Source organism: Arvicola amphibius, chromosome 1 (assembly GCF_903992535.2).
Source record: "Arvicola amphibius chromosome 1, mArvAmp1.2, whole genome shotgun sequence".
NCBI classification, from domain to species: domain Eukaryota; kingdom Metazoa; phylum Chordata; class Mammalia; order Rodentia; family Cricetidae; genus Arvicola; species Arvicola amphibius.
In genome coordinates, this window is record NC_052047.1 from 4,651,649 (window position 1) to 4,671,239 (window position 19,591).

General features: G+C 48.2%; 1 protein-coding gene across 3 annotated transcripts in view; it reads right to left on the minus strand.

Moving 5' to 3' along the window:
• Aff1 (AF4/FMR2 family member 1) overlaps positions 1 to 19,591 on the minus strand; it is a 160,674-nt gene that overhangs the window by 61,874 nt on the left and 79,209 nt on the right. For 2 of the 3 annotated variants that reach the window (XM_038323757.1, XM_038323748.1), the window contains exons 3-4: positions 11,303 to 11,425; positions 10,043 to 10,915 (exon numbers count right to left, since the gene is read on the minus strand). In XM_038323757.1, coding sequence (XP_038179685.1) covers positions 10,043 to 10,915; positions 11,303 to 11,425 — 996 coding nt within the window. The remainder of the gene's footprint in view (positions 1 to 10,042; positions 10,916 to 11,302; positions 11,426 to 19,591) is intronic. The other variant, XM_038323765.1, reaches the window with a different exon arrangement.

Sequence of the window (19,591 nt, forward strand, 5' to 3'; positions counted from 1 at the left end):
ACGCTGGTGGACAATTGAAAACATGAGTGATAAAACTATAAAGTCTGCTGCAATTGAACTCTGTGCAGTCAACTCTAGTATATGAACATCAAAGAAATCAGGCTATAATTAATTTCCTCTTTCCCTTTTAAGCCAACCCATCTTTGACATTAGGAGCAACTGTCTCCAAAAGCATTCTGCTGGATGGAACCAAGTTCTGGCTACAGAGGGCGGGCTGCGCCAGTGCCCCAGTCTACCTGCCACAGAGAAAGAAAAACCTGCAAAGCCAGGCCTTGGTCGCACATGCCTTTAATCCCAGCACTTGGGAGACAGAGGCAGGTGGATCTCTGTGAGTTCCAGGACAGCCAGGATTGTTACACAGAGACATTTTGTCTTAGAAGACCAAATTGGGAGTTCTGGAAATCTCAGATTTCCAAGGTTATCTGCATAAATTCCGCCTATACACAGCGTGGCCGATGAGCAAGATTCTTGCAGCTGTCAAGCCTCCAGCCTTGGCTCTACCATGGATCAGGTAAGCTCACTGCATTGTAGAAGGAACGTTGGGCTGCTTCCCGCTGCCCGGCTTCTACACAGCTAGCTTTACCCAAAATAATTACACGGAAACTGTATTTATTTAAACGCTGTCTGGCCTGTTAGTTTCAGCCTCTTATTGGCTAATTCTCATATCCTGCTTTAACCCATTTCTAATAATCTGTGTAGCACCACGAAGTGGTGGCTTACCGGGAAGATCTTAACCTGTGTCAGTCTCAGAGAGGAGAGGCATGGCGTCTGCCTGAGGCGTCTGCCTGACTCTGCTTTCTTTCTCCCACAATTCTGTTCTGTCTACTCTGCCTACCTAATTTTCTGTCCTATTAAACGGCCAAGGCAGTTTTTTTATTAACCAATGAAAGTAACACATAGACAGATGACCCTCCTCCATCACTGCATGAACAGCATGAGCGTGGTGTCCCCAGTACATCTCTGAGTCTTACTATGCAGCCTTAGCTGGCCTGAATTCCTTGTTGGTCTATAGTGGCCTTGACCTCTTAACTGTCTCCACCTCCCAAACTAGGGGATTAACTTCACGATGCCCTGTGGCATTACCATTAACACCCCACTACCCCACACAGTGAAGCCAATGTCAGCAGCCACTACATCAGTAGCTCTGAGGATGCACTGATATGCTGATAAACTCTGATTAACTCTGAATTGACCTGCATAGTAAGATTGTGGAAGGTGGGATCCTGTGCTCTGGGGCATAGGGAGGAAGAAGCAGGGGCTGGGTGCTGTCCACCAGCCAGGTGCTGATAATCCCTCCAAATTGGGCTGGGAATAACTGCAAAGCATCCCTCAAGAACTGCACAAGGAAACGCTCAGGCTGGGATGGAGCAAGGTAACACACAGAAAGGCCCTTTTTCTTTCTGACTGTCGAGACCAGTTAAGACTCTGTAGCACATGCTGGCCACAAACTCACAGCAGCCTCCCACCTCAGCCTCCAGAGTGCTGAGATTGTAGTGTGAGCGGCCATGTCAAGTTGTGCATCACATGACCTACATGGCAATGACACTGGAAGACAGACACTAGGATTTACTTACCCAGCCGCTGACTAGGGTATTAGTGATATTTTCTCTATTCTGAGGTTTTTGCCTAACTCCTGCTCCTTAGGACAGTAGTTCTCAACATTCCCTGTGAAAGGGTGGTTCAACCCCCACAGGGGTCAGGACCCACACATTGAGAACTGCTACTTTAGGACAAAAGCCATGAGCAGTGCCAACTAATAAGTGAACAACTAATTCTATAAGCATGGCAGGTAAAGCACAGGCTACAATACCCTGTTAGGTAAATCACCTCTCCCCTTGATCTGCTGGGACGGATGGCCTACCCTTCTGTGATACCCTGGAGGAGAGCTTTAAGACCCTGGATTGCATCATCTGAGTATGTTGACACTCCCTTTTGCCCCAATCTCCTCTGAGTCCTGTGGAACCAACATCCTTCAGGTCAAAGCTGCAGACACAGACAGAAATGCACTTCCAACAGTTATTGTAAGAGGATCCATTCACTTGGTACCAATACAGAGTCACAGTGGTCTGTCACCTTATCGGAGAGATGATGAAAACCTTGCCCAAGGTGGCAGGCCCTTAGATGGCCACTCCTACATCTTTGGAGCACTTAACACCACGACAGTCCCCAAAAGTGACAAAAAATTTGAACCTGGAATGAGTCTGCTTCTGCACTGACATGCTCTTTAGGGATGCTCCCAGAGAAGTCAATAATCTCGAGTTCCTCAGTGGGCAGGGAGAGCAGGCAGATCTCCTCGAGGGAGGTAATCTTCATGTGTCGACCAGGTGGCTCAGTCTAGTGACAAGGATCCACCTGTTACACTCCCCCCCCCCCCAGCCTCCACCACAACCACAACCCTAAGACCACTGCAGAACCCTCCTTGGTCTCCAGGTCCTCGAGGGCTGGCTACTGCACCAAAGCCATCTGCCAATGGGGGTCTACAGAAGAAGATAGGGTCAATTACTGTTTGGTTGGGAACTCGATATGCTTCCAGTTCCTCGTGAAAACACCAAAATCAAGAGTTCAATGTGGAGAACATGGGTGTTTGGATGTAAGCACACTGTTCCAGAGAGGTTGCTCCTCAGTGGGGCACCATCTCCCACAGCTGGCTTTAGTCCCTGTATCTCAAGTGGGGCAATGTGGAAAACAGAGACTGCAAGATGTAAGTAATCATGTTGAAGATTGGCTTACTAACTAACTACAGACCCAATGTTTCTCATTTTGTTCAAAGAGGTTCTGAAAGACCCTTTGCCAGGAAGACAGAGCATGGGGGGAGATCGCCCTGTCCTGTGTGGGGATTACACACATGTAGCATACACGCGAACGCTAGATCCCCTGTCCTGTACGGGTATTACACACATGCAACGCACACATTAACTCGAGATCCCTTGCTCCATTGTTACTTTTATCTTCTCCATGATCTGTACAACTTTGGCAGACTGGCACATACTGCCTGATGTCACTAGAAGTATGAAGCACGTATGCAAAGCAGGCCACGTACGCAAAGCAGGCCACATGCTGTGTGATAATGCCCTTGTACACTCCAACTGGTTTAATAGAACACTTCAGGACTGTGTGGGCACTGCACATATGTAGTGCAATACAAAATAAAACCCAAGACGCCGGGTGGTGGTGGCGCATGCCTTTAATCCCAGCACTTGGGAGGCAGAGGTAGGTGGATTTCTGTGAGTTCGAGGCCAGCCTGGTCTACAAGTACTAGTCCCAGGACAGGCTCCAAAGCTACAGACAAACCCTGTGTACAAAATTTAAAAGCCAATAAATCTTTTGTTTGTTTGATTTTTTGTTTTTCAAGACAGGGCTTCTCTGTGTATCCCTGACCATCCTAGAACTAGCGGTGTAGACTAAGCTGATTTCGAACTCAGAGATCCACCTGCCTCTGCTTCACGAGTGCTGGGATTAAACACACATGTAGCTACTGCTGGGCTAAATCCTTTTATAAAACTCATTTTTAAAATGAATTTAGTTCGGGTCCCCAGACAAATGTCCTAAATAGAGAATCTCACCCCATACCATGATCCTCAACCCACCCCCACTGCCAGCGAGTCAAACATGAAATAGGGATTATCATTCAGATCAACAAGTTAGTTTAGGAAATCTTCGTGCCGAGCACAACACAGCAAACACTCAGTTTTCAGCCAGTCCCCACTTGTGCTTGAAGACAAAAGAGACACACTGCCACCTGACCTCACAATGCTCCTCACCAGGAGGAAGGCCCAGAGCACACAGCAGGTGAAGCCCAGGACAGGGGACCATAGAACTTCAGCAGCGCCGCTGAGGATCAGGAAACTCTCTGAGGAAAGCAAATGAGAGCCAGGTCTGCTTGCCTGTCCTCTCGGCTCTGGGGGTGGGAGTTTATAAAGACAGAACCACCACTATCAAACACAAAGAAGGCTAATGCTGAAGACAGGAGCAGTGGCAGACTCCTGCGGTCCCAGCTACCAGGGAGGCTGAGGCAGGATTGCCTGGGCCACAGGGAACAGCCCAAGCACTAGAGGCCAGACTGGGTACAATAGTAGGACCAACTAGAAGGGAAATAAGGCAGTGAAAAGTACTCAAAGATGTTAGATTTAATAAAAATCCCCTTCTCATGTACTGACGCCATGATTTAAGGAGGGCAGAAGCAGCCAGCAGGCTCAGGGACCATGGAAGAGATCTCAGGTGAAGACAGGACGGTAAAAGAGAGAGAAATGGGGGAGCTTCCCTGCGACATCCACAGGACTGAGGGGCAAAACCCTAAAGGTGCTCGCAGAAAGAAAGCGATCCTGGAGCCAGGAAGAAAGCAGGAGACAATGGCCAGAGTCCGAGGCAGGACAAGGAAAGGGAGACACAGTGAAATGAAGCCCAGTGAACAAATGTGAGAAACCCACAAAGCTCTGGAGGGGCCGCGGATGAAAGGGCCAGGAGCTTGACGTTTTGAGGCTAGACAGTGTCATTCTGTGATACTTTCCAATTGCAGCAGCTGAAGTCTGGGTAAACGTCGCCAGGGAGAGGAGAAGGCAGAGCCCTGGGGAGAAGACCAGAACAGGTACTGCCAACAGAGATGAAGGCCTGTCTACAGAGGGAAGTGTAGCCACAGAAGGTACATGGTGTCTCACGTTCAGAGACGGCAAACATTACATGACCTGGTGAGCTTTCCTGGATCATCCGGCGGCACAGCCCAAACGGCAGAGGCCAAAGAGGCTGGGAGAAGACACAGGCAGTGTGTTTGCCGTGGAGGAAAGAAGGAAGTAGTGATGGCAACAGACAGAAGGAGAATGGTTCACTCTGCTCGGAAGCTGGGAAAGATGACTGCAATTCAACACCTAGAGCCGGTGCTGGGGAACGCAGGGCTTCAAAATAGCAAAATGGAGAAGGCACTGGAGTGCAGGCAGAAGGGCAAGAGGAAGAATGGCGCCCGCTGTGAGCCCACAGGAAGTAAAGCAAAGGACCAGCGCAGGTGTGAGTAACTAGGTGCGAGCAGAGGAATCCTATCCGGGTGCTTCCAACTCTGAAAGTGAGAGGCAAAGCTAAGGCCCGCGTATAAAATCCTCAGGACCTCAACTGCATCTCAGCCACCCTCTCCTATGCAGCGCCCCAAAAGTCCTGATTACATTTCATCAGTCGTAGGCACAGGAAATCGGGGAGCCTGACACCTAAGTCACACAAGTCCTCAGCACTCGACGGACAGGCTTCAGAGGGCTGGGAGCCCTTCAACTCCTTAGGGACTCAGCTCTACAACATGCAAAATGTGATTCGTGCAAATTCACACAGGACGGGAGCACAGAGACCATGGCGCTGGCAAACAGGTCTTCTTGGTTTGTTTACTTGTATGGGTTAGAACTGGTTTCTAACTCGAGGTTCCCTGCCCTGTGCGGGGATTACCCATGTAACATGCACTTCACTGCAAACTAGTTCTTAAAACACTGGCGATGCCAAAGCAAATGGTCTCTTTCCCTAAGCTTTAATTATTTTCGATCCTTTAAAAATCAAATGTGGAGGGGGCTGGAGAGTTGGCTGGAGAGGACGTTTACAAACATCTAGAATTCCAGCTGCAGGACACCTCTTCTGGCCTGTGAAGGCACCAAGCACACAAATGACGCATACATGCATGCAGGCAAACACACACACACACACACACACACAGAGAGAGAGAGAGAGAGAGAGAGAGAGAGAGAGATTCAACCGGGGGCAGGGATACAGCATGAGGCCCCTCGGTTCAAGGCTAAGCATTGAAATTTGAATTAAATAAGTAAAGTCTGGAAGGAGGCCTACCCACCTGGAATATCTGGACTAGGATTCATAGTCCCTTCGATCTGCTCTCACTCAAGCTTCTAAGGTCTATTTCAGAAACACTAACATGACCAGCCTTTCTGTCACTCAGGATTACAAATTCCTCTCCTTAATACCACTCCAAATTCTACGTTTTTCTTTTACTCACATTTTCACATTTATTTACTAGTGGGGTGCAGGTAGAAGGTAGCTTGAGGAATTGGTTCTCTCCTTCCACCTTGTGGACCTCTTGAGGGTGGGAGCGGGGGAAATTAAGAGAGTGGGGGTTTCTCCCACATTTTGAAGTCTTTGCCACTTAATGTATATTTGAGACACAGGACTCTGGGCCAGATGGTCCCGGCGTATTTCCCAAAGAGCAGGCACCGAGATGAGATCTGGTGAACGAAGAGGGGTTCCTGGGACAGAAGCACCTGTTGCAGACGAGGAACGAAACAAACTAGTCTTTGGGGCCAGTGTCGCTGTGATGTGACAGTTTCCTTTGATCCCAGCCAGAGTCCTTATGCTAGTGGCAAGCTGCCATGCCAACTGCCTGGCAGTTCTATGGCTGTGCCACAGAATGGGATGATGAAGGGCTCAGGGTGATTGATACACGTGGGGCAGAATGAGGAATCGGGAGGAGATGGTCTGTGTCTATCTGTGTCTACCCCTGTGGAGATTACGGGTGTTGGATAAAGACTGAAAACCGTGTTCAATGAAGAACAAGAAATGAGTGCCCTGGACCTCTCTGGAGCCTGGCCAGGTCCTGGACCTGCAAACCTAAATATAGAAACTTAAAAATAGTGACAAGTGACCCACAGACATTTTGAGTATGAGCTGCTCACAGCCAGACAAGGCAGGGATACAAGCTGCTTTGTTTTTGCCAGTGTGTTTTCTGGGGTTTTGTTTTTCAAGCCAGTATTTACAAGCTAGAGAGTTCAAGACCAGGTATAAAATGAGACTTTCTGTTCCCCGCAAGTGTCCTGTTTTAGTGCAAGACAGTCTCCACCTGCAGTGCAGTCGGGCAAGATTCTGAAAACCATTTTAAGCTCTGACAAAGTACTGCAGGAAAAAAAAAAAAACTTGGAAAGCTCTAAAATTTCTGGAAGAAAGTTAGTGCACAGGATAGAACCGTTTGAGAGAGAAAAGACAAAATTGCTAGCAGCCCAGGGTGTGGGGGGCGGGGCTGGAGGTGCAGAGCTGAAACTGGAAGCTCTGTCAGGGTGGTATCAGCTGGAACTGTTTTTTTCACTTTCTGTTCCTTCTCAAAATTGCCAGAAGTACATTTGGTACCAGGATAAGAAATTCCTGTTCCTCCTTGCTGTTCTCACACTTCAGACGTTTGTGGAGGGATATGAGACTCCCCCGGGGCCCTGGAAAAGTGACGCTGCCAGCACTGGGAGTCTCCTGCCCGGCACTGTGCTCTTGGGCTCGCTGAATCCTTTAACTCTTTCCTATGCTGGTGCTGCCATGGGTGTGACATTTAGAATACTAGGACAGGAAACAGGGTAAGGTGGCTGGAGGGATGGTTTTGGTTTGGGCCGTCTGGGCGTGATGAGTAGAAGTCGGAGATCCATGCAGAACTCTTCCTAGGCAAGGGCCTGGACCGCAGAGCAAACTTACTTTTTGGCCTTGTATTTCTCTTTCCCAGTGGCCAAGAGCTACAACTTTGGGGGGGGGGGGGAATCATCATTTTCCAAGTTTAAATTTGCTGCTTGTTCATATTCTCCAGGAACTCCATAATCAGCTATTTTTTACACTGATTTTGTTATTTTTAGCTGTTAAAAATCATTAGATTGACAAAGCACAGCCCTCCCCTCCCCCACAGTGGTCCAGGCTCCAAACAAACCAGGCCTTTTCTCTTGAACTTCATCTTCTGTTTATGCATGGCCTACTTTCGGCCTGCACGTCCCCCTTTAGCCCATGGTAATTTGTCAAGCTCCAGCTAATCGCCTTAATCCACTGGACTGAAGGATTTAAGTTTAATGTTTTAATCTAGGGGCCATAGTATTTAAGTAATTAGAGGTCATATTCCTAGCTCTCTCCTTTAAACAAATTACCTCGGTTTGCTCTTTAATTCTAATTTATAAATAACAGTTCTAAGAGTTCACAGTGGGCATAGTTTGGAATTTGGGATTAAAGTATGAATTAAAAGAGGAATCTGTGATACCTATGCTTCTTGCACTCATTCTTAAAAGTCTCAAGCCTGTGGGTTTTCCTTAGAGTTCACTTTTATTTTTTATTACTGTAATTATCCGTATGTCTAGGATGCAGTGTGGTAGTTCAGAACCTGCAGTATTTACCAGTATTAGCAAATCAGGAGTTAGTCCTTCCATTTCCTTAAATATTTAAAAAGCTGATTAGCGTGTAGCAACTGCGTTATCTGTGAACAGCTGACACTTCAATATATGTTTACAATGCACACTCGTCAAAACGGTACTTAATTTTCATTTATTATTTCGTGTTTGGAGGTTGTGATTAGAATTAGCATTTAACATACTACCTAAAGCAGACACTTGCTGTTGTATTTTAGAAGAATTTTGTCTGCTGTTTTCCAGAATCCTGTCGTATACTTAGAATTCCGTAAGTCATTTCCAACATTTTTTCATGCCTGAGAACTTGTGAGCTTTGGAAAGAATTATTTTCCTATCAGTTAATCTGGACATTCTTAACAAAATGTTTCTAACGTCTTTCACGTCTGGCGGGTCATCGAGTCGCTGAAGGACTCTCTGGCTTTACTATCCACATCGCAGCTTCGCAGTCAGCAACACCGACAGCCCCGACCAGGGAAGTGAACGGATGTCGGCCTGGGTACCGAATCCAGACCCATGTGCAGCCTCTTCCAGAATTCCCGTCACTGGGTCAGAAAGTTCACAGTTCTCTGCCTGCCTCACTGCCTCCCGAGTGACGAGAAAGGCGAGCACCATCAGACCGGGCCCTGCACGCTTGCTTTCTAGAGCTGGATATTGAAGCACTTTAGGTATTAGTGAAGGTAATTTCCGGGCTAGAGGTTTTAGGAGAAAAAAATTAAAGATAAGACGGAATGAGAAGTGGGGTGGTGGCTAGCCTTAGCTCCAGGAGACTGGAGAAAAGGCCGGGCAGTGCGGAGCAGCCTGGGAGAAGCGCGTGCAGGGCCAAGCCCCATGGCTGAAATTCATTATTCACTTACTGAGGAATTCACAAAAGAACAATATTCACTAATAAAATATGCCTGTATTGGATAATGTCCTGAATTTCTGTGGAAGCCTGAACAAGACTTTAACCACACTGTGCCGGTTACTCAAGAAGTTCTTGTGAGCTCTGTGTACATGCAGACGCTGCATCCACATGATGGGGGTGGGGGAGACTGGCTAGGCTGAGAGCAGAACTCAGCCTTAAGAGAAAGGTAGGGGGCTGATGACAAGGCTCGGTGGGCAGAGGTGCCTGCTGCCAAGAGGGACAGCCAATCCCAGATGCATGTGGTAGAGAGAACCAACTCTGGAAAGTCACCCCCCTGCACTTGTCACCAAACCCAAATGTTCAGTCCCCAAAACCCACACGGTGGAGGCAAGGGTCCAGCTATCACAAGTGCACAGGCAAACACACTCACACACGCAACACACTCAACATACTAACACACTCCAACCAACACACTCACACACTCAATAAATAAAGGTAGTTAATTTTTAAAAACCTGAAGCTTTTTTTTTTTAAACCTACACCATCTTACTACTTTGATTTTACTTGTCTTAGGAAACACTGGCAGAGCCCAACAAGTTTTAATCCTAATATGTGCACTTTTGTTTGGGTTTTCTTTCAAACTGGTAAAGACCCAACAGGACAAAAGGGATAGTTCCGAACTATCTGGAGTCAGAGATGCCATGCATCTGGGTCGTGGGGCACACAGGTCCCCTCTAATCTGTCTCATAGGCTCCATGCTTTACCATGTGACTCCAGTCTGCAGCTGCAGGCTCAACAAGGTGTCCTGCTGAAGCGCTGGGGGAGGAGCTGAGGCAGGAGGCTCTCGGGTCTGAGCAATGAGACGGGTGTCTTAAAAACAAGAAAGTTTGAATTCCGGCATCTACTATCAATCGTGTGAGATCTGAGTACTTTGTGGACTGATAAACTCCTAAAGCCAAAAGACTGCCCATGTACCCCACCCAAGAGCCCCAGTCACCTCGCTCCTCCCACCCCCTCCCCCAAAGACCTGAACCTCAAGACTCCTCTGACTGGAAACATTCCAAGGACTGCCACTCACCTCCATCGACTGCGAAGGCATCCTCAGTCTGGTGAGCTTGGCCTTGGCAGGCACCTTTGCATCTGGCTTTTCAAAGCTCTGCTGTCCATAGTCTTCCAGAGGTGGCTTCAGCTCCGGGGACTCACTAGGAGCCTGATCCTGACCATCCATGGGCCGGACATATGCCGTGGGCTTCTGCTGCATCGCAACACTTTTGGAGGGGAGGGGAGGAGGTGGAAACATCTGAGAAGGGGCTACCCCGAGGCTGGTAACTGCCACCAAACTGTCAAGAGGAGTCTCGTTATCCTGACCCTTCGCCACCAGGTCCTTGGAAGACACGGCTGTACAGTAGTTTTTATTGCTAGTGCCACTGCTGCTGGGGACCTTGCTGGGTCCTTGCAGTCTGGAATGTACAGGTGACAAAGGGGGCACAGGGGATGGCAAAGAGGAAATTAAGGGTGAGAGCTTCATCTCCAGAGCTGAGTCACCATCAGCTCTGCGGTCATACTTTCTGTGGCTGGAACAGTGCCCTTCCTGACTGAGGCGATCCTGAGTCAGACGTTGGCTGTCGGGCGGGCCATAGCTTTTGGTGTGGAGACTTGGCACTGGCTCCATCCTTGGCGGCGCCATCTTTGGACTGTGGCTAATGTTACCGACAGAAAGTGATCCAGGGGCAGAAGTAGGAATAGGCTGGTGGTAGACATGTGTGCGGAAGGAGTGGGAGGCAAGGCTGTTCCCCCTGTCATGAAGCAAAGGGTATCTCGGCTTCCCCGGCCTGTCTTCCGCGCCCTCCAGCCGCTGAGGGCAAGACTTGGTGCTTAGAAACTCCTTCATCTCTTCGTAGTCGCCTAGCATGTTCTGTATGCGACTCGACAGCTCATCGCCTTTAGCCGTCTACAAACAGAAAGACAGCGGGCTCAGACGGCGGAAACAAATCCACGCAGAGCAACCACTTAATAAACTATTCTGCAATCGCAGTAAGAACAAACCCTCTCGACTTAACATGTAATGCCATGTTAACGATGTCCCCCGCTGAGAAGCCTGCCGCGGACACACATTACTAATTACAGGAGACTAACGTTACAAAAGAAAACCACACACTTTGGTAATTCTGACTAACCATGTTCAAAGAGTTCAGATTTTGTTTTCAAAAACAACCTCTGGGATAAGTTATTTTCTTAGTTATGACCCCTGATTGAACTCGGTGGCGCTGAATAGCTTTATCGTCGAGTTTTATGTTATGATAGGCCAGCCTTTCTCCCTCTCACACCCAGTGAATACCTTGTAGGGCTCTCCAAACAGCGGCGTCTTCTCAGCAAACACCCCTTTCTCTTGGTGAACTTCTTGATTGCGTCTCTCCTTCTCTCGAATCCGAAGCAGGTTTCTATCTTCATTGTACAAGCTTTTCCAAATGCCACAAAAGAACAACAACAACAAAAACTATCAGTATCTGAGTCTCGTTGAGCACACGTGGGTGTGGCGGGAGGAAGAGAAATAGGCTCACAAAGGTGTGGTAGCAGGGGGGTTACTAAAGAAGGCACACTGGGACTGCAGGATGACCCGGCGGTTAGGCGTGCACACTGCTCTCACACAGGACCCGAGTTCCGTTCCTGGAACCTACGTCTAGCGGCTCAGACACAGCTCACAGCTGCCTGTGAGTCCATCTCCAAAAACTAACACCTCTTCTGGCTCTGAACACATGTGGGTGCGCACGCAGCTCTCGCACTCCCACGAACATGCTGGCACACACTTCAAAATAAAAAAGGGGACTGGAGCGATGGCTCCAAGGTTAAGAGCACAGGCTGCTCTTCTAGAGGTCCCGAGTTCAATTCCAGGCAACTATGTGGTGGCTCACAGCCATCTGTAATGAGATCTGGTGCCCTCTCCTGTCTGGCAGGCATACATGCGGGCAGAACACTGTATACATAATAAATAAATCTTCTTAAAATTAAAAATAAATACAAGGAGGGAGGGGAAAAGGGATGTGGGAGGGGAAGAACACAAGTCCGATGGGGCCCGCTGGCTCACACCAGTAATCCCACTACTAAGGAGGCAGAATACAGGGGGATTGCCAAAAGTTCAAGGCCATCCTTGTCTATAGAGAAAATTCAATAAAAGATTTTTGGTCTACTCTGGGGGCATCTTAGCATATATACTCAGAAAGATGATTTGTGCTCATTTCAAATGGCAAGGATGAAGAATCCAGCTATAGACGTCAGTTCTCTATACTAAGGATGTCACACAGTCCAATTTGTACCACATAAAAATATATCCTACAGCTTCGGATGTGTTATCAACCTGGTTAAAATGAACTCACTGACAGGCAAATCGGAGACGGATTCATTCTGAAAGCAAGTCGATTTTTGGCTCCATATGACCCAAACAGGTCTGCCCACTGCCTGCCTTTTCCAGACCTCCCTCTGTGATCTACATTGAATAATGAGGAATAAAAGAAATATAAAAAGACTTGGTCTTCTTGACCTGCTTCGGGGGATCTGCTAAGACTTCCCTATCTGAACTATCTGAGCAAAAGAAAACATTTGATTGCCTTGGCTGTGTCTATATCTGCCTTTCCTGATTCTAGCTGACGTCAAATGCCCTCTCCAATGCTCTCCCATGCTTCCAATCTTGTGATGAGAACCTCCTGGTCTCCATGTCTCCCCAGCTTAATCTTCTAACTCAGCCTTCCTTTACTGACTGGGTTTACGGTCCTGATTCTTATGTAACTCTCCATATCTAAAATGACAATCATTTGATGGCTCCTTAGACTACAGAGTAACCACCAAATCTTTGCTTTGGCATTACAATTCCCTGACAGTGCTCCGCAGGCCTGTTGCAAGCACTAAGCCATTCCCCACTGCCCAAGAACACCTAGTAAGTAAGAATCAGTCCCTTCTGCTAACCTGCACTCAGACTCCCTCTACTGAAAGGAAACCAGGACTGGCTTTTGTGCTGCCCCACAGGGCCACCCTACAAATCACCCCAAACTCTGTCACACCAGGCCATGGCTGAGGAGTGGATCTGCTTCCATGCCAACCACAAACCTCGGCCCTCTCTCCCTCTACCTCCTCTGCACCCCCCGACCTTAACCACAAACCTGCACCCCTAACTTTCAATTTCTGACAGATTCAGATGAATTCAAATGTCACCCACTTTAAAGACATCCCTCAAGTCCACTATGTGCCGGCCCAACGCGCCAGCTGGCCATTGCTTCTTTTACGTTCCCCCTAGAACAGGGTTCCACAGCAGAACACCACGGTTGCTCTCACCTGGTACTTAAGTGTGGTACTGCATGGGTGCCAATCAAATACTTTATACTGAAGCACAGCCATTAATACAAGCAGTAGTATGTATGTATGTATTCAGGTTTTTTGGGACAGGGTTTCTCTGTGTAGCCCAGGTTGTCCCAGAACTAATTCTGTAGCCAGTCTGGCCTTGAATTCAGAGTTATGCCTGCCTCTGCCTCCTCTGACACCAACACCCAGACAAGTATTTTCTCTTCTTTTACTTCTTTTGGCAACATTTTTCTTATATTTAACACTAAAAAAAATATACAAAAACAATGAGAAAATAAGTCAATCTAAACTACAGTGTACCCACCTCTGCTTCCCCGGGGCTGAGATTTAAGGCATAAGCCTGGCTAGAACCATGAATTCTAAAGCAACACCAAAGACTTTGAATTTAACTCACTGCCACTGTTCAGCTTAAAATCTCGAAGTAGTGAGGTGAGGAGAGGCAGTCATGACTGTCTGCTGGGTGGGTCTGAGTCCAGACTGGAAGACTCACTCACTCACACTGTCTGTGGTCTCTCTCACCAAGGTTCCCGGACAAGGCAGAGGGCAAAAGAACCAGTTCACAGAGGTACTCAGGGAACTTCTGGTTCACTTCGGTATTAACTTGTTACACATCTGCAGTAGCTCAAGGGTTGTTTCTGAAAGGGTCCTGAGTAATCTACTTTATCCAGAAATATTTTTTCCGTAGTCCCTTTAACATTAGGGGCAAGGCGAATTTCAAAAGTAAGCGGTGCTATCATCCAGACCATGAGTGGAAGCTGTGCAGACTATTTCAAATCAAGTACACGCAAGGCAGGGGAAACAGAAGAACTGCTGTGTGTGCGTACAAATATGTACAGTGTGCGGGCCAGACACATTTCAGTGTGCATGCGGGGCAGGCAACAGCCTTGGAGAGTCTGCTCATTTGCTTTCAATCTTTATGTGAGTTCCAGGAATTAAATAAACTCAAGCTTTCTCTGACAGTACAGTCATTGGGCAATATCCTTTGTTACTGTTACTACAGTCATTGGTATGTCTTTTCATGCACACATACATGATGTGGCTGTCATATACTGACTAACGGCTTTACTTCTCGCCTTCCATTTTTATGGACTTGAACTCTGGGTTCCAGACTTGCACACAATTCACTTCACCTGCTGAGCCATCTCACTGGTCTAAGGGGTGGGTGGGGAGAGGGGGAGGGAGGGAGGGAGGGAGGGAGGGAGGGAGGGAGAGAGGGAGGGAGAGAAAAAGGGGGAAGGGGAGAGAGAGAGAGAGAGAGAGAGAGAGAGAGAGAGAGAGAGAGAGAGAGAGAGGGAGAGAGAACACGTGCACAGGGTTTCTCTGTGTGTAGCCCTGGCTGTCCTGGACCTAGTTCTATAGATCAGCTGGCCTTGAACTCACAGAGAACCACCTGCTCTTGTCTCCCGAGTGCTAGAATTAAAGACCTGGGCCACTACTGTCCTGCACCGCCTGGCAGCATCTTTAAGTGAGGGGATTTTTTTTGAGGCAGCAGTGAAGGTCTTCGTGATTCTCACTCTGTAATTATCTTTGAATAATTACAAGTTAACTATGGCTTTAATTAAAGGCAACCACCTCCCCCAGGAGAAGCAACACGGTTTTCACTCTCTTGCGTACTCGGGGAACATCATACTGATACCCAAACACCGTAACTCAAGAGACCCTTGCGGATGACAGCAACACTCAGCATTAACTGATCCTCCCGAGTGAGCATCAGGAGGAAAAGGCTTTTACAGGAGCAGAATGCAGAGGCCCACGATTTCCAGTCTCCAGGTTAGCGCAAAGAGGGTATGGAAGCTATTAAGAGAGAAGAGTGGTCCTGAGGGGTGCCGAGACCAGCACTGATCAGGACAAGAGCCCCCCTGGCGGACAGACCACCTCCCCCCCCCCCCCCCCCCCCGGCCATGCTGGGCCTCAGCATTGTCCTGGTCCAAGAGGAAAAAACATAAGGCTTAAAGACTGACTTTGTCGTGACGCTCTGGAAATCCAAAATCCTGGCCAAAGCTTATGTTCTCAGTCACAGATCTGCCAGCAAACCTGCCTGGCTGTGTTAGGTGGGTTGGTGACGACTAGGAAGGTGTGCTAACTTATAATCACCTTAATTCCTTAGTTTCAAGGAGGTGCACGTCAGACCAGGCATTATCCCTGCCAAGAGAACAGCCTCAAAACCGCAAAATAAATGGCCGGTTCAACCAAGCACACAAAGACCTTACAGGAAGTGTCAGGGACGGACGGGTATGGGTGCTCTTCAACTTCTAGAACCTGAGCTACAACTCTTCTTTAGATCCTTTTGTTTAATTTCACAAACTCGAGGTCACTGATCCCATAATAACCTAGGAACCTCTGAACTTATACTTCTCATATACTAAGAGACTCACGTGGATCTACTTCATGGGCAGGCTATATAAATAACTTTGCACCTAAGTTCCCATAACATGCCCAACAGGGAGTTTCCACAACTCCTCTGGCTGGTGAGCCAAGTAATGTTCATAGGGCACTCACTCCAACCCAGTAATCCTCATCTAGAGAGAAAAAACATGAAGCCTAACTGACAGCAGATAAAACAAGCCGTGTGCTGAAGTGTTGTCTACAACCCCACCTGCAAAATCTGCTCGCCCCACAAACCCGGGAGCTCTGCAGAAGAAAGCATCTTTGGACAGGGACAATGAGATACTCTCTGCAGCATGGAGGTTCAACAGGACACAGCGGAAAGACTTCTGCAAGAATTCAGCAAGCCGCCTCCTCCAGGCTGCAGGCCTCGGGCTGCCAGTGCTCTGGGAGAGAGCTCACGAGTGAAAAACTTCCCCTGCCGAGTTCTCAAGCCAGTTGAGGTGTACTGTAACCCACAATTTCTTGCTGACAGAACTCACTGCTCCGAATGAAGATTCGGAAACCTAAGCTGTGCCAGGGTGCGCGCTCACTTTGAGAGAGGTGTGAAAACCACCACGGCCTCCGGTACAGCGGTTAAGTCAACCCCAAGCTGTGCTTGTCGTGGCACATTTACTCAGAGGCTTCTCCTTGGGGGGTGGAATGTGCAGCAGAGGTGTTAGAGTACTGAGAAAATGAAAGTCCTTCCAACTCTGTAAGCATCGAGGGGGGAGGGGACCTCTCTTCCCTTTCCTTAGCACTAAAAAGGGAAATAGCAAAGGAGAGTCACACAAAAGCTCTAGCTGGGCTGTGGCCATGGGCAGCATGCTGGCTCTGGTATCAGCTGGCTAAAGCTCCTTCTCCCAGGCTGGAGCCCACAAGCCCTGCCACTAAACTAGGGTAGTTAGTCAAGCAGGGCTGCTGAATGTCTTTCCTGCTCCCATAGCAACCCAGGGCCCACAGGGCTGCCTGTGAACAGCTGACATCCATTTATCACCCCTGACTGCTCTCCCTCTGTCTGTGCCTTTCTCTCAAAGATGTCACCAGCTCCCTCTAGAACTTCTGATTCTTATTTGGACAGAGGAGTCTTCCTCGTGTGTCTCCTTACAGACAGGGAAGGAAAACGAAATCACCAGCTGGAATTATTCTGTTCTAGAAACTCTATGCCGTTCTGCCTTAAACATAAGATGGAGACAAAGTGTAATACTCACAACCTCCAGCTGCCTTGGCTCACAAAGCAGGGGCAGACGGACGTGTATTTGTGTCACAGGCGGATAGAGGTGAAGGCCCAGGGTTTGGAGGTTCTGCCCAGTGGCGTTAGAACACTGCAACAATTCTGCTTTATCTTGTGCCCTTTGTTTCCATTCTGGCCACACGGGATCTTGGAAACTTTTTTTGACACGTTACTATTATGAAAGACGTCAACACGTTTTAAAAGTACAGCGTTGGTTCACCATTCAACTGTGTTTCTCCGAATGTTGTTTAAGCACAGCGCAGCTCCATGCTGGAAGACAGACTGAAATACGGGGACTATGTCCCTCCTTACTTCACTGTGTGTGAAAAGGACGTGCAACAGCTTTCTCGTATCAAAAATCACTCTTAATACCTCTCCCGTTCCCTAAAACACACGGCAAACAAAGGCTGGGGGCAGCGGGGTCCTGAACCAGAAGGACTCGATCCGCAAACACAAACTCTTCAAAGTGGCATTTATAAGCCAGTGACGATGACAAACTAACTGTTCTCTCAGCTGTTTTCCTGGAGCAGAACTCAGGGATCGTGTGTTAGGGCTCCAAGCTACCCGCTGCTGCTTGCCACAGCAGGTGTGGTTTATTTTATTTATATTTATCATCGTGGTTTATTTTAATACTGAAGAACTTCTTAGGTGACCCCGTAGGTGACAGCCTTGAAAACAATACCCACACAACCTCTTGTCCACTCGCTTTCCTGAGGGAAATACATGATAGAGAAATTTAAGCTTGTTCTACATCACAGAGTCTCTCTTCCGACTCACAGATGGCTTGCACACCTTAAATGCATGTTACAAGCCTTAAACTGATAAAGTTGTACAAAAGTTGGATTTCGATGAGGCGGCAAGGCATGTTAATTTACCTTCCCAAAAGCCCTGCCCAAGGCTACTAGTAGGCACATTCTGCTGAAATTCAGTTTTGTACCTGGTGTGGTGGTGCACACCTTTAACACCATCCCTAGGAAGGCAGAAGGCAGAGGCAGGCTGATCTCTGTGAGGCCAGGCCAGCCTGGGTAAGCAGGACAAGCTCCAGAACAACCAGGGCTACCTAGGGAGACCCAGCCACAAAGTTTGGTTGCAATATTCTTTTCACAAAGAGATATATTCACAGAGAATTTCAGTAGATGAGAGAGAGAGAGAGAGAGAGAGAGAGAGAGAGAGAGAGAGAGAGAGACCACGCTGCAGAGCTCTGAGCACTAGACTAGGCCCTGGACTGTCACCACGGAACTTTAGATCCCTGGGTATGAAGAAGCAAGCTGAGCCTGCAGTAAACTGGAGACCATGGTCCAAGGTCCAGGTGCCAGGGCTGGTACTTTACAGCCACTTGCTTCTCCTCAGAACACGTGTGGATATATTTCGAGAGGCGAGTTTGTAGACTACATACATAAACCGCTCTCCGTGTGGGTCAAGGAAACTGCAGACCCAGAGCTAATGAGACAAGGAAGAGAGTTTTGGGGAAAGCTAGGTTTCTCCCGCACATGAGGCCGATCCGTAAAAATGAAAAACAAGACAAATAGAAACAAAAACAGGGCTAGAGCAATGGCTGAGCAGTCAGAAGCACTGGCTTAACCGGCTGTAACTCTAGTTCCAAGGATCTGACACCTTCGGCCTCCCTACACACTGGGCACACACACGGTGCACAGATATACAATGCAGGCAAAAACAAATACTGAGGCCAGAGAGATGGCTCAGCAGTGGAGAGCACCCAGTCAGCACCCAGAAACCACACGGTGCCTTATAACCGTCTGTAACTCCAGTTCTGGGGAACCCAATGCCATCTGACCTCTGTGGGCACCTGACTGTGGTACACATGGGTACATGGGTACACACAGGCAAGACACTCATACACAGAGTAAAATAAATAAACCTCAGTGTGTGTGTACTCACACATAGACACACACACACACACACACACACACACACACACGAGCTTTGGCCATCTGGAGCTAGAGGGTCATGAGATGTTTTTAATGTTATGTGCAATGTGAACAGACTAATGTCACTAAGAAGCTCCAGAAAACTGTCTCTGCAAAGGGTCCCTCATGACTCACTCTTTTTGCTGCAAAGGGAAGAGACATACAGAAAACACTCCCTCACTTGAGACAGACTCTGTGGCACAATCTTTAATCCCAGCACTCAGGAGGCAGAGGCAGGTAGATCTCTGTGAGTTCGAGGCCAGTCTGGTGTACACAGTGAGTTGCAGGTCAGGGCTACATAGCAAGACTGTCTTTTCTGTCACTTGGCTGGGTGGCCCTGCCCTCTCCATCCCCACCCACACACCCACTCCTCATCAAAACGATATTATTTACTTGGGCTGACAATGCTGTTGGCTCTTCCCAGGAACGACCGGAGCGCCGGTGGCCTCGTGTGGCCTCGTGTGAATGTGCTATTCTCCTCACTATTTAGTTGCCCATGAAATGAAGGGCAGTATCACACACCTAAGAGACAAAGCAGCTGGCTCATTGAAGCTGGTCCCATTACAGCCACGAACTGAGCTGTGGTCACAACTAGGAAAGAATGTAGGCAGGCGACCTTTGAGTCCTATTATTTTTAAACACTTTACTGCATTTAGTTTCGAGAAGCAAGCTAACAATGCTTGAACACAGAATCTGATATTCAAGCTAGGTACTGTGTGTACTTCAGCATTTGGATGTGGAGTTAACC